At 34.7% G+C, this 16,015-nt stretch overlaps 1 protein-coding gene across 1 annotated transcript in view; it reads right to left on the bottom strand.

The window, feature by feature from the left end:
- LOC136028528 (titin-like) overlaps positions 1-16,015 on the bottom strand; it is a 524,102-nt gene that overhangs the window by 309,488 nt on the left and 198,599 nt on the right. The window contains exon 33 of the mRNA XM_065706373.1: positions 1,543-1,700. Within this exon, the coding sequence (XP_065562445.1) occupies positions 1,543-1,700 (158 nt within the window). The remainder of the gene's footprint in view (positions 1-1,542; positions 1,701-16,015) is intronic.

The following is a 16,015-nucleotide window of genomic DNA, read 5'->3' as shown; positions in this document are numbered from 1 at the left end:
AAAATTTCAAGACAGTGGAAGTTATTTCTGTAGATATTTCGACCCTATGTCCAAGGGCCGTCTTCAGCACAATATAAGAATAAGAGAGAAACTATATATATATATATATATATATATATATATATATATATATATATATATATATATATATATATAAAAGAACTTACGTCAAATTGTGAGGATTAAAACTGAATAATTAAAAACACTTTTTAAAACTTTTTTTAAAAATAGCCCTAGCATCCTTACTTCAACGAAGTTCAACCAGGACTGGCGAAAAGAATGAAATGAGAATATAAGCTCATTCAAACTGAAGAGAATAAAATGATTAGATGCAATTTCTTAAAGCTAATCTTGCTTGTTTAGCAGCCTGTCTCAAAGGTCTTTTCGTAGTTGGTTCAGTACTATTATAAATCGGTTTAGTACCGACAACAAAATTAAAAAATATTTGCACAAAAAATAATCTGTACGTAGATTTTACTAATAATTTTAAAATCATCAATTTCTTAAATTCGGGTAAAGATAAGACCCCAGTTACTCACCAAAGAGGGGTCTATCAAATACCATGTGATTGCGGAAAATACTATGTCGGCAGGACCCTTCAGAATCTAGACAAACGGTTACAACAGCATAAAAATGACATAGACAAGGCCTTAAGTTCAAATAGTTCCAACAACTCCTTTGATTCTGCTTTAGGTTGGCATATATTTAATAATCTGGCCCACATGACACTTTTTGAAAACTCTTCACTCATTAGTAATGATTTGGGAATAAAACAGGTGGTTCGAGAATCAATCAAAATTAATCTCAAAATAAATAATAATATTTCTTTGAACAGGGACTTGGGGGAATACTCACTAAATTCTTTATACTCAAATTTAATTAAAAATGATCTAACAAAATATTTTACTAAACCGATTTATAATAGTACTGAACCAACTACGAAAAGGCCTTTGAGACAGGCTGCTAAACAAGCAAGATTAGCTTTAAGAAATTGCATCTAATCATTTTATTCTCTTCAGTTTGAATGAGCTTATATTCTCATTTCATTCTTTTCGCCAGTCCTGGTTGAAGATCGTTGAAGTAAGGATGCTAGGGCTATTTTTAAAAAAAGTTTTAAAAAGTGTTTTTAATTATTCAGTTTTAATCCTCACAATCTGATGTAAGTTCTATTATATATATATATATATATATATATATATATATATATATATATATATATATATATATATATATATATATATATATATATATATAGTTTCTCTCTTATTCTTATATTGTGCTGAAGACGGCCCTTGGACATAGGGTCGAAATATCTACAGAAATAATTTCCACTATCTTGAAATTTTCCCTATTGTCTCTACGTTGTATTTGTTTGGTTCGAGCGAGAATGTGAGGAAGGTGCAATCCCCTTCATATAAAGAGTAATTTCTGTTCTTTGTAAGTTATAGTGCTGCTCTTTGCTTTCAGTTAAAATACTTTTTTTATTTAGTTTAGTAAAGAATATGTCCCTCATTTAGTTATGTATACGCTGCAGAGACTTACCTCTTGCCAGTGTGCTCCTTCGGCCAGAAGCCAAGCTTCAACCTTGTATGCCATGATTGGAGCACCGCCATTGTCTACTGGCTTTTGCCAAGTTAGGGACACAAAATTTTGCCCAATATTTGATCCCACTGGTGGACAGGGTATAGTAGTAGGAACATCTAAAGTAAAATGAATAAGAAACGATAAGACAATGTGTACTTTATAGCCAAAAAACACCCATGTACAAAGTAAAAGCGCAAACAGCATAACCGTACATCAGCTATCCCTGTTCTTCCAAATTACTGTCACAACGAAAATACTTAAATGAACCACTACATTTACTTAGTAAACTAGGATTTTCCTTATAAAATGTGGCGACGTACTATTTAAGACATCTAAAAGAATCCACTCAGTTTTCTAAATTAAATAAAAATAAGTTTTTTCGACTGAAAGTAAGGAGCGACATTAAAACTTAAAACAAACAGAAATTACTCCATATATGAAAAGAATTGTTCCTTCCTCACTCCCCACTCTTTACGCTTAATTTTAACTCTTTCTCAAAACTCTGCTTTCTAAAACGATAAAAAAAACCTTAGCGTAACTTTAGCGTTGGGAAGATCGGTCTTCTAGAAAAAATAGAAATTTCCACATTTTTGTCGATAAAAGCTTGAAACTTCTACAGTAGGGTTCTCTGATACGCAGCTTGTGATGGTGTGATTTTTGTTAAGATTTTATGACTTTTAGGGGGTGTTGCCCCCTATTTTCCAAAATAAGGCAAATTTTCTCAGGCTCTTAACTTTCGACGAGTAAGACTAAATTTGAATAAACTTATATATTTGAAATCAAAATAAAAATCCACCTCTTTTGATGTATCTATTGGTATCAAAATTCCGTTTTTTAGTGATTCGGTTCCTATTGAGCCGGGTCGCTCCTAACTACAGTTCGTTACCACGAACTGTTTGATATACCTTCTCTTTTCGTAAAGACACCAACTCAAATAATATTGTGCTGGGACAACTGGATTGCTTGGACAAAATTTTTACACTACCAAAGAAGGCTCTTCTACAAAGGGGGGAAAAGACAGGCCACTATTGCCCAGAGGGCTATAGCCCAACAGCCATTGGTCTCATATTATTATTTATTTTCTGGGGGGTGAAGGCAGATTTTCTTTATAAAATGTGGTGACGTACTATTTAAGACGTCTGAAAGAATCGACTCATTTTTCCAAATATACCCTCCCTTTTCGTAGAGACACCAACTCAAATAATGTACCAAACCGTTCTCTTCATCTTTGCAAAGCGGGCAAGTATACCTGTCTTCTTTGCAACTTCCTTTTTTTCTTAAAACCTTTGAAATCTTGCGCTAATTTGGGGCAATTAGCCCTAAGCTGTATCTACATCGCAAGACTTCTAGCTGGTACATTCAGTTGAAGGTAGAACTCATGCCCATAAAATATCTTAACCTCCTTTTAAATTTTATCGTTTCTGATTTCTTTAGCTCCTCATTCCATTTTTGGATCATTTGATTTTCCAGCACAATCCTAATTGTGTTGCGGAGCAACACTACTGCTTTCGTAGTTTTTTTTTTTTTTTTTTTTTTTTTTTCACCGTGATCAGCGACCTGTAGCTCCGAAGTGGTAAGAGTTAAAAATTTGAGATTTTTCAGAGGGAAGGGAAACGTGAAACAGAGTAAAAAAGTTCCAGAGAAGTTCCTAAAATTTCAAACAGTTTTCCATAAAAAAAGTAAAACTGTTTTTTTCTTAGAAACTCTGCGTTCGATGTTTGGCGTCAAGTTAAGACGAGCCTAGCTTCGGAAATAAACTTGTTAGAAATACAGTTATGCTGAACTCATGTAGAACTTTTATTTGTCTCTTCGAGAACCGGAGCACAAAATTTCGTAGCTCTTACAGATTTCCCGGAAATAATTCCGGAAAAGTCCATCTCGTTCCGATTTTTTTTGGAATTTTCTCAAATTTTCGATTTTGATGTTTCTTATATTTTTATCGAGTAGTGCTATGAAAAGTATGCAAGAAGAAGTGAAGTGTTCTATATACCAAGTTGCTTCGTTCTCTAAGAAATAATTTCCGAAGTTTCGACGTTCTAGAGGTAACTTCTGTTCTGGACCAGCTAGAATTTTTTTTCCAACGCGGTTCGACAGGTCTCGATCTCTTAACAACTGGAGCTTACAATAGTTTCTCCGAAATAAAATTCCTTCTGTGGGTTTTTCTATTTGGAAGTTTTGTCATGCCCTCGGGGCAATTTAAATTTTTTGGTGAATTTGGTTTGTCTTATATTTTCCTAGCTTAGACCATCAAAATTTAAGCAGAAAACTATAAGACGTTATTTCCATATCTCTTTCAGATTTCCCGGAAATAATTCCCGAAATGTGCGTCTCGAAACATAATACTTCGAATTGGCGTCAAGTTAAGACGGCCCTAGTTTCGGAAGTAAACGTTTTATAGATAAAATAATTATGAACTCATATAGAACTTTTATTGATGTTTCTCGTTTATTTCTGGACCAGCTAAACATTTTACAAAACTCAGTTTAGTAGGAGCTCGAAATAAAACCATATCAAAGATGCTTCAAGATAACAATCGAAGCCGCATTAGAAAAATGTCCTCTGAAGGACCTAATGGAGACTGTTGCTCCGCAACTGTGTCCCGTAGGGCACAGTTGCACGTGTTGCTCCGCAACTGTGCCCTAAGGAACAGGGCACAGTTGCTGCAACACTTCCCGTTGCACAGGCAACGGAGGTCTAGTTTCATTCTCTCAACTTGCATGTAAATTCATTGGTCCTCTACCTTCATTCCAAGTGAAAGAAAGCCCTGTTTTATCTAAATGTCTTTCGTTTTAAATGGCCGTGATCCTTTTTCCCCTGCGAGAGTAAATCTTCATAACCTGCCTTAAGCAACATATCACCCTTTTAAGCAACAGCTAATCCCTTATTCACATTCATTATTTCGGAAAAACGTAAACATTGCTGCTCTTCCCTGGTTTAAAGTTTCCTTTATACGCATATTCCATCTTCCATTACTTTGGAAAGTATAAACAAGATACTTTATCTTATCAAACTTGAATTTCCTCCCCTTCAAACCCATTTTTTTTCGATTTTTGCCAATCTACAGTGAAATGAATACTGTGTAAAACAGTTCGTGGTAAAGAACTGTAAGTAAAGAGTGGCGCAGTTCAATAGTAACAGAAACTCTAAAAACACAATTTTGATACCAATAGATGTATCAAAAGAAATCAGCTTATTATGTTGGTTCCAAATATTTAAGTTTTATTAAGTTTAGTGTTATCCATTAAAGACTACAAGCCTGGGAAAATTCGCCTGATTTTCGAAAAGGCTGGAAACATACGCGAAAAATCAAAGAATCTTAATGAAAATCACAACATCAGATTCAGCGTATCAGAGAACCATATTGTAGAGGTTGCAAGCTCCTATCTGCAAATATGTGCAATTTATATTTTTTGCTAGAAGAAAAATCACGGATAGGTGTTTATTTTTCTTTATTATTTTTTTTACAAGGGGTGATCGCTTCGGCCCCGTAGTCCGAAAATATCGTAATAAGAAGCATTACAACGGAAATTAAAAGTTCTAGTTCCCTTTTCAAGTAACCAAAAAGATAGGGGGGCAACTAGGCCCCCCAAGGCCTTTTGTCTTAAAGTCGTCTGATCAAAATTCTGAGATCATTGACTACAATTGAAAAACCCAGTAAATGTGTCTTTGGAGATAAATTGACCCCCCACAGCCCCTAGGGAAAGGTCTTTAAGTTGTAAAATTTGCCTATTGTTTACGTGTAGTATTTGTTATCGAGAAGTATTCATAGATTTTTTGACTGGAGGGGATGAATTTTCTGCTCGGAGAAGGGTTCCAAGGAGATAATTTTTAATTGGGAGAGATGTTTTCAGGAAGTGAACTTTTCATGAGAAATTTTGCACTGGGGGAATTCGCCTGAATTTCCATACAAAATTATATTTATATGTCTTGCTTTCTCTTTGCCCACTCAATTTTACGCGGGGAGATGCTAAGGGTAATTGTCCAGGGTAAATTTTCCCCGGGATTGAATTGTAAGAATAAGAGATTATTAAGTATATGAGGGGTCTCCCCCTCCTCATCACCTCGCTCTTTACGATAAAATTATAATTTTGTCTCAATTCTTTAAGAACAACTCCTGAAATATAAGGGTCGTCTAATTAAAACAATAAGAAGCTTTCCTAAAAGTACTAAAAAACTTTAGCACGAAGAGCGAAGTGTTGAAGAGGGGGCAACCCCCTCATACACGTAATAATTTATGTTGGTTATAAGTTTTATTGTTACTCATTACATTCAGTTGCAAAAACTTTTTTTTATATTTAATTTCGATATGAAGCTATCGATTTATCATCTATAGTAATTGTTCATTTTAAAGGAGCTGCTTATAAGTTTAGAATATAACAGATTACAGATTTCTGTAAAAACAAACAGTAAAACAGATACATAGCCCATGCTTTGCTAAAATGTTCCTAACGCAGAAGACACCATCTAGAAAAATTTTCTAACAACATCTCTTCTCTTTTTTCAGCTAGTGGAGCCGAATATCAGGAAACACTTTCGATAATCTCCTTTTTAGGAGCCAAAAGTGCGCCTTACGCCTTTTGAATATTGGCTCTGGGATGGATTGGTGTCTCAGCTCCTAATTATCTCCTTTACATGGATGTGATCCAATGACACAAAGAAAGAAAACGATCGAAAATGGGGTTTTAAAGGGCCAAATGAAAATACTGAAAAAAAAAAAAAAAACACAGAAAGCCAATGTTTCGAGAGAACAACCGCTTCTCTTCTTCAGTGCGAACAAACTAATAAGATCAAGGAAAAAACAAAAAACCAAAATACAAGTGAGGAAAGTACAACAAAACTAATGAAAAAAACCACCTAAAAAATTAAATAAAATTCAACAAAACACCAAAAAAACAAAAAAAAATCAAATACCTAACAAACAATAAAGTGAGTTATTCGCCAATATCTGTGATTTGCATAAAATCCAAACAACATTGAACTGCCAACGACGGATACTAACGAACAACTGAGAAATGAAAGAATTTTTTTTCATTCACTCAAACAAACGAAGTAGACCAGAATTAGACCAGTATTTCTGGTCTAAGCCGTTATTATGAACTTAAAGAGCAACATCAAACCCTAAAACCAGCAACATTTATTCCTCGTAGAAGGGTGGATGCCCCCTCCTCATTTTCAACCACCCTTAGTGGTCGTACAAACTTCGAGGATTCTCATTTGATCGAAAATTAAGAGTTCTAGTCCCTTTTTTTAAGTCGAAAGTGATTGGTGACCAACCGCCTCTGTCCTAAAACTGTTTTTGATATCTGGTTCTTTCGTTACCCCTTAGTACAAATGATTGACATTTTGTACCTATTTTGTACTTTCTCTTTCAATGCTTAATTTTGCATCTGAGGGAGGATTTACTACGGTGGAATTTTCCGAGGGGGAGGGAATTTTCTGGCGGGGAGAATATTATGGGGGAAACGCCAACCCAACAGCCTCATACCCTATTTTTCAAAGCTCAGCAATGATGATAGTAACTGCATAAGCCTGATTAACCAAATGCGTCAAGGTGCACAATTGTGGGGGACCTTTTTTACCCTTCAATTATCACGCAGAAAAAAAAATCAAAATTGTGACGACTAGTAAAAAACATCCATACAATGGTGCTAAAATAAAGGATAATCTTTTTATATTGGTATTTATTCTTGAGATTTTTTACTTCTATTTTTTATCAAAATCGGCATGAAAGACAAAAATGAAAGAGAAGTTTCGGCAATATGTCTGTCTCACTGCACTGGGACAATTTTATGGTAGAAGTAGTTGTAATAGTGATGTCCTAGATGCCTTACGAAACAATCCAGGTTTAGTTAATGTTTTAAAAGTATAGCAGACAAATTCATTCGTCTAAAAAGGCAATCTCAGCCGATTAAAACCAAGACACATTAAGTTCAAAGCAAATGCAGTTGCGCTGTTGCAGCATAAAGTTATTCGATATAATCAAAAAATGATACTGTCTATGTCGTTTTAAAACTTCACAAATTGATAACAGAGAGTGAAAGTTCGATACAACAAATAATGCATCTAATTGAAAAGTTTGGAAAATGCTAGTAATGTGTTTTGATTTTGGTTGGCCGATCGCTAAGGTCAAGACTGAAACCTTTTATGTCTAGGAAGCCATTCAGTTTAGACACTTTTGATTAGTTGCCTACTATATTTACCTTCTTCGTCTTCAATGGCAAAGGTTGAGAACACGTCCGACGAATATTTTTTGGCCCACACATCTCTGAGTTTTATGGATGGTACCCTGTTAATTTTTATTGTTTCATCTTGTCTTTCCATTATTAATTACTCAATTAATACTGGTGGCGGCATTTCTTTGGAGCTACAGAAACGTGCACTAAACACGCTAAAACAGACGTTGTGGCGGTCACCTTTCATGGAAAAGAGGTTGCATTCAAACTTTTTATTTATTGGTAATATTGTTAATAGCAATTTAATAATGACGTGCAAACAATTTAATTTTGCATGGTAATAAAGAAACGAATTGAAGTTTTAATGATATGTACATGTCCTAAAAAGGGGCTTCTGAAGGCAAAAAGAAGAAAAACAAAACCTTAGAGACAGAATCTCTTATTATGGTAATAGCAGACGGTGAGTACGTGATCATTTACAGGAGAGAATAATACAACTGGATACATTTTTTTAAGACAAGAAGCCATGATTTCATATATTAGTCCAGAGAATTTTTTTCCACAAATGGGTAATACCTTGTAACACAATAAACTGTCACCTATTTAGGCGGTTATTTTATGAATAAAAGGCGGTACTGTGTTGTGATGTGCGGTGCTTGCAGTGATGGTGCTTCAAAATTCTAGAGTTATTTTATCAAATAGAACTTTCAAAGTACTTTATTTCTTTTCTTTTGGGGAGAGTACCTTCTAAAAAATGTTTCCAAGTTCCAAAACACTCTTGTTCTTAGTCAAGGTGTCATTTAATGTCTAGTAAATAGTGTTCCAGTTGCTTTGAAGTCTTACCTTGGGTATGGTCAATTGACCAAAAAGGTAATACCATTACAGCTACTGTTACCACTGCTACTACTACAACCACAGTACTACATTTAACAATTTTGGTTAGCCTCAGGTAGTAATGTTTGGCTTGGCATGTGCCCTTATCCCAACTGCTCGAGGCATTCTTCCTTTTACCCTTAATGGCTATCCACTACTTGACGCCTTAAACCCTACTTCTGAGAGATAAGGTTTGTGAACCTAGAGGTTTCTGACTGGAATCAATGGAACTACGTGGTGAATTACTGAGTGAGTAGTAGCATTGCCGACATGGTACAATTGTATCGTTTTTGTTACAATTTAGACGTTCTAATACAATGAGGAGCATTTTTTTCAAATTTTTCGGTATATTTTGGTGTTTATTTGAACCTTTCTGACTCGAATATCTGTCCAAGTTTTAGTTTATCGAAAATTTTCGTCTTGTTACTGCTAATTTTTAACCTGCTGTTCAGATGGTACAAATTAATCTTTGTGGGTGCAACTTTAGTCGGAAATCTAGTACAGTTTATTTTTAAGAGTTGACAACGCTGGTGAGCAGTCTTTGTCAGAATGATCTTGAGCTCCTCTATGATGTCTACAGATACAGTATTTTTAAATATGTTATTCAATGCTCATCCAGAACAAATTTAGAAGAAACCTAGGATGAGCTCTTGCAGCACTGGCTTGTTGTTGAAGTTATTTGAGTCACCCTGAGTCACAGTAACATCAAAGGGAAGAAATAAGGGTGATTTTTTTTTTAGTTTCCTAACAGGAATCGCGTCACCGTGAATTTTCCAGTAATTGACTGTCGGCAGTTAGAGCTTTACTTCAGGCTCCAAATTTGCTATTTGTCCAAGGGACTTCTGTATTTTCATAAAAATTTATCGGTATTACAAAACTTCAATTACCCAAAATGCTTGCATTTTCCAGATAATATAGACAAGTTGTTTCTTGAACTTGTTTTTTTTTTTGGAAATTTTAATGAAAGTCATCAATAGCCCGAATCCAAAAATGATATTCTAGAAATTTCTGTATTGAGCAATTTCAAACCAAAAATTCTGATCCCTGTTTCAGTGTTGTACGGGAAATTGCTGTTATTTTAAAGCTGAAATAATTTTTCTTATGTAAATCTAGAATTTCCCATACCCAACACCTATATATAATCCCAGCTCCGAGAGCAACGTTTGTTTCTGTAATCGCTTCATTATAATTATATATGTTTTAACTTCGAATATTTAATAAAAACTCGACTAAAAAAACCCTCACTCAGGTTTGTGCTTCAGCACCCCATCCCTTTGATCGGTTTTATGTGTTGGTTAGCACTTGAAGCAATAAGTATCTGAATCAAATAGTTCGTGGTAGCGAACAGTGAATACGGAGCAATAGGCCCAATAGTAACCGAAATTCTAAGAAAACAGAATTTTGATAACAATAGATGCATCTTAAAAATTGGCTTCTCATGCTGATTCCAAATATATATAGTTCAATAAGTTTAATGCTACCCATCAAAAGCTACGAGCCTGATAAAATTTGCCTGATCTTCGAAAATAGAGGAAACATCTCCAAAAACTCAAGCAATCTCACCAAAAATAACACCATCAGATTCGGCATGTCAGGAAACCCTAAGTTAAAGGTTTCAAGCCCCTTTCTACGAAAATGCGGAATTGGTGTTTACTGGCAGAATAAACATCATCGATGCGTGTGTATTTTTTTTTTTTTTTTTCCCTAGGGGCGGTCGCATCAAACAACTGGCCCACAAAATCAGGAAATAGGTCATTCAAACGGAAATCCGAAGTTCTATTGCACTTTTTAAGTGACCAAAAAGACTGAAGGGCACCTATCCTCCTCCCACACCCATTTTTCTCTAAAGACATCCGACCAATGTGTTAAAACAGCCATTTAAATCAGCATAGACGAAAGGTCCAACAACTAGGCTTTTGATGATGACATGACCCTTCATAATCCCTAAGGAAAGGACTGCAAGTTATTCAATTTGGCCGTACTGTTCATATATGGCATTTGTTATAGGGAAACATACAAAATTGTTCGGGGTAATTTTCCGCAGTGAGGAGGGAGGGGGGCATTTTCACGGGGAGACTTCTCCATGAGGAGGAAAGTTTCCAGATAAATATTCCAGGTGAAAATTTACACTTCAGGACAGGGGATGTTCTGATATGATATGCAAAACAGTCAAAAATTAAATTAAAAAAATATTTTTGGACTGAGAGTAAGGACCAACATTAGAACTTAAAAAGAAAATAAATTATTCTGTGCATAAGGGGAGTTGCGCTAAAGTTTGCTCTTTTGTCCTGATTCTTCAGAAAAGACTACCATTACAAAACAGCCCTAGATTTTGAATGAGAAGTTCTTTTAAAGAGCTTTAAGATCTCAGTATAAAGAGTAAGGATCAAAAAACGGATAGCCCCCCTCGTATGCAGAATAACTTCTGCTTGTTTTAAGTTTTAATGTTACTCCTTACTTTCAGTTATAAAAAAATTTTTTTTTTATATTTTTTATAAATTTATATAGTTTTTTTTTATATTTACTTCAAAGAAGACACGGAATAGTATCCCTTTTTATAACTAGAAAAATATTAAATTTTTTGTTTGGGAAGCCCAAATCTTCTTTGTTCTTATTGTTCTATTTATTTCTTTACCTTAGAAATTCAATAAGAATTATGTGCAAATAGATTTTACCCTCCCTCAGATTGAATGTTTGGGCTTCAGCCCCCCCCTCTCAACTAAACTAGATTAATATTCCCTTGTGTATGTCTTGTCTACAGCTAAAAGATCAGTTTGGAGCTTTTCATTTTAAATTTGGAACAGGACCAGGACAAGTAGGAAGCGGTAGAGATCGAAAAAGTTGGCATACAATTTAATTTTGTCAAGTTTCAAATTCATTGCTCATTTAACCTCTAAGACTGATTTTCCTCACAGATGGCTTGACTAACAAATGGATGAAACACATTAACATAAAGTATAGGTGACCCAAAAACTTATGTATTACTTTTATTATGACAGAAAAAAAATACTAGAAATTGAGGTTTTTCTAAGACAGCTAAAACACATACTATGATTGTCTTTTTATATTTCTTAATAGGGTTTTAATTTTAATTATAAATAGTGACATAATTTTTTGGCTACAATATTTAGGGTACGCAGATTTATTTAAAAAAGGCAAACATTCTATTCTTCCCATCCAGTTTCATCCTGATCTCACCGCTTTAAGTATTTTCTAAGATTTCCGGTCCCCCCCAACTGCCCCTCCCCCCAATTACGCTTGATCCGGTTGAGATTTAAAATAAGAGATCTGAGTTACGAGGTCCTTCTAAATATGAAGTTTCATGAAGATCAGAAAAATCAGAGGCTTAATGCCGGTCGGCATTTAAAATAAGAGCTCTGAGTGACGAGGTCCTTCTAAATATCAAAATTCATTAAGATCCAATCACCCACTCGTAAGTTATAAATATCTCAAATTTTCTAATTTTTCTCTCCCTTCAGCCCGCAAGATGATCGAATCGGGGAAAACGACTTTATCAAGTCAATTTGTGCAGCTCCCTGACACGCCTACAAATTTTCATCGTCCTAGCACAACCAGAAGTACCAAACTCGCCAAAGCACTAAACCCCACCCCTAACTCCCCCAAAGAGAGCGGATCCAGTACAGTTACGTCAATCAAGTATCTACAACATCTGCTTTTATTCCTCAGACTCTACCTTCAGTCTAGTCCGTTGCATCTCACAGCAACGGAGCACCCTCTGTGCTTATTCCCGTATCTTGAGGATTCTATGTTTCCATTGGTGGCTACATGAAGCAGGACCCCGGTGGGACAGACCCCATTAGTTTTTACCTTATATGCAAACAAGACTTATAATTATGAGGATAAATTTTAAGAATTTGCAAGGAAAAAAGCTCAAATGCACCCTCTTTTAACTCAGAGAAAATCCATTAGTTTTGAACTTGGATAAGAGTAAGACTGCGGAAGTTTTGACAACGACTCTTTGTCGAGATAAGTTTGGCTGGAGACGATAGTTTAAATTTAAATTTAGGGAGTTACACCTCTGGCCAATTGCTAATGATGTTTAATTTCTTGCCCTGACCATAGAAAAATTTTCATTAGAAGTTTAGAACTGACATAATTCAAAGAAATAGCTTTAAAGTTTGACACGTGAGAAGTAATTTAATTTTATTTATCTAGTCTGAAATAAAATAAATAGTAAAAAAAAACTTAATATTGTTCCAGCTGATGCAAAATTTACAGGCATTAAAAAAAAATTTGCACATACCTAAAATTAGAGATCTTAATTTAATAAAATTAATTATTTTTTGGTTTCTTAAAAAGGGCGCTAGAACTTTTGATTACATATCAAATTAGCCCTCTCCTGGTCTTTTACTATCACTGATTCAATACAATCAGCTCTGGAAAAAATAAAATAAACACGCATCCGTGATCTTTCTTCTGGCAAAAAAAAAAATCAAAATTATAAATTTTTGTACATAATAGCTTGAAAACGGTTCTGTGGTATGCTGAATCGGATGGCGTGATTTTCAATGAAATTGCTTGATGTTTTGGGGATGTTTCCCGCCTTTTTCAAAATTTGGCAAATTTTCTCAGGCTCGTAATGTTTGATGGGTGCCAATTTGGTGAAATTTACATATTTTGAATAAACATCAAAATTCGATTCTTTTGATGTATCTAATGTTATCTAGACTCTGTTTCTTAGAGTTTCGGTTACTATTGAGCCACATCACTCCTTATTTACGGTTCGTTAACACGAGCTGTTTGATACATATCGAAAGAATCGGCTTATTACGCTGATTCCAATATATAAGAAGCGCAATATATGATGAAACATAGGATGAATCTGTTGATGTGATTTTCATTAAGATTCCTTGAGTTGTAGGGGTATTTCCCCCTTTATCGAAAATACGGCAAATCTTCTCAGGCTCGTGACTTTTGATGGATAACACTAAACTTGATGAATCTTATATATTTGGAATAAGCATAATCAGTTGATTCTTTTGATGTATCTATTATTGATATCAAAATTCTGTTTTTTGGAGTTCCGATTACTATTGAGCCAAGTTAATCCTTGCATACAGTTGACATCTTACAGTTCGTTATCAGAAATTGTTTGATCAAGAGGTTGTAAATAATTATTTGAGCAATTTTTTTTTTTTTAAGAAAATGAAAAAGGAACCTATTGTTAAAAGTATAGTGTGTTTTAAAGATTTATATGACGTAGAAAATAGCTTTTGATCCCACAGGTTGTAAGAGTAAAAGTAATAATGCAAACCCGTCCTGTTAGCCAAAAAATATTATTTGCTCATGTAACTAATTACTCTTGTCTTACGTGAAACATTCATTAGTCTGGTGGAAATTGTAATTAACTTGCGAATTAATTGATGTTTTGCATCGATAAGGCTATATACAGGAAATGATGTTTTTATTTTTATTATCGGAATGAATCTCAGCCTTATATGATACTAAATAATTAGTTTTGTGGACACACAAGTAAACGTATTAGGATTTTATTAGGTAAAAAAAATAATGATTTAATACATTAGGGCTGAAGCATTTTTCTTACGTCTATTTCTGTACTCAAGAAGTTTTTGTTGGTTGTGTCAAGGAGTTGAACAATTGCTATGAAAGGTATATACAGTTTCAGATAGAAGCCTAATTCTTACTTCAACCCAGCTTTTTTGGTTTTCTCCCCCTCCCCTCTCTGTATCTGGCCTAGACAACATAACCAAGTACAGAAACATTTGGCACGGTTGTCAAGTATTTATTGCTGCGAGTGTCTACTACATAGCCCAGTAGAACCCTTGAATTGAATTTATGGTTGGTAGATGGGGCTTATAAACACTGAAGAATAGAAATCCCAGGGTGTATGTTTTATCAGCTAAAATCATGCACTTGATCTTGCAAGAGGAATTCAGATTCAAAGAATAAAACAAATAAATAATTAGAAATCAAAGTTTTGAAAACTTAAAAAGTATTTTCTAAATCTTTGGGCAAAAACTAGACTATTGATTTATCATATTCCTCCAAGAAAAGATCCTCCCACATAGCCCCCTCCCCTCAACCCCACCCCCAACCAAAAAATCCCCCTGAAAACGTCTGTACAAATATACAAAATACAAATGTACAAAATTTAGAAAAACTCAGATTCAAAGATTCAAATTTAGAGGAATTCAGATTCAAAGAATAAAACAAATAAATAATTAGAAATCAAATTTTTGAAAACTCAAAAAGTATTTTCTAAATCTTTGGGCAAAAACTACACTATTGATATTGAATCTACTTTAAATAATGCTAGATTATTCACATATTGCATATTGCGGGAGTTGGAGCACTAATGGAGAAAAGTTAGAAAGTTTCATAGTGGCTCTAAGTACGCATAGGTTCAGTTAGGATGGATTTATTGAGGATAAATTTTTCTTCCCTTCTCCACATTTTTATGTTATTCTCATACACCACAGTGTCTCTGAACGGCTGATAAAAGTAGTCCATTTCCACATCTCTTGTTTGCTTAATGTTATTTCACCTTTTTTATTACTAAGTATCTTTACTTTACTGAGGATTTAGTCCTTCACTCCAAAAGTTCGACAAGCTGGCATGCACGAACGGAATTTCATATTATGCTGTTCAATATTGCTTGTATAGTATTTTTCTATTAGCAAAAGAGCTTGTCGGATGACAGGCATGTTGGTAAACAGAAAACAAATATAGTATATACACTTTAGTTAGGAACGGAGTTAGGACTTAGTTAGTAAGACTTTTCTGACCCCTTTGCCCCACCACAAATTTGAAGCCCACTCTCCCCGAAAGAAAAAAAATCATGGAAGTTTCAACTCGATCCCCAGGCCAAAGCCGTATCCAGGGGAGGAGTTATCAGGTTTAACCCACCCCCGAAATTTTTGTCCGACTCACAAAACTTAACAAAAATACATATAAAGAAAATTTTTGATCCCCCACATGCAAAATTGGGAAATTCCCCCACATGCAAAATTGAGCAGCCATACAAAAAGTACAAAATGGATACCTCGAAATGTGGATCAGATGTCCTAAGGGGTAACGAAATGACCAGATGTCTTACTTTTAATTAAATTTAACAAGCCTTTTTCAGTAACAAAACTGAAAAAAATGAATGGAATTAAGCAGTACATCACATTTTCTCAGGAAAAAATGCGAAAATGGATAGAACTCCCTATTCGAAATAAGCAAGCAGTAGCTTAAGTAAACAAAGAATAAAAAGAGCGAACTCGCCAAAGCACTGGAAATCCCCCCAACTCCCCCAAAGACAGCGGATCCAGTACGGTTACGTCAAATACGTATCTAGGACACGCTTGTTCTTCCCACAAAGTTTCATCCCGATCTCTCCATTCTAAGTGCCTACAAAGATT

This window comes from Artemia franciscana, chromosome 6, assembly GCF_032884065.1.
Source record: "Artemia franciscana chromosome 6, ASM3288406v1, whole genome shotgun sequence".
NCBI lineage: Eukaryota > Metazoa > Arthropoda > Branchiopoda > Anostraca > Artemiidae > Artemia > Artemia franciscana.
This window is presented reverse-complemented; position numbering and strand designations above follow the sequence as displayed.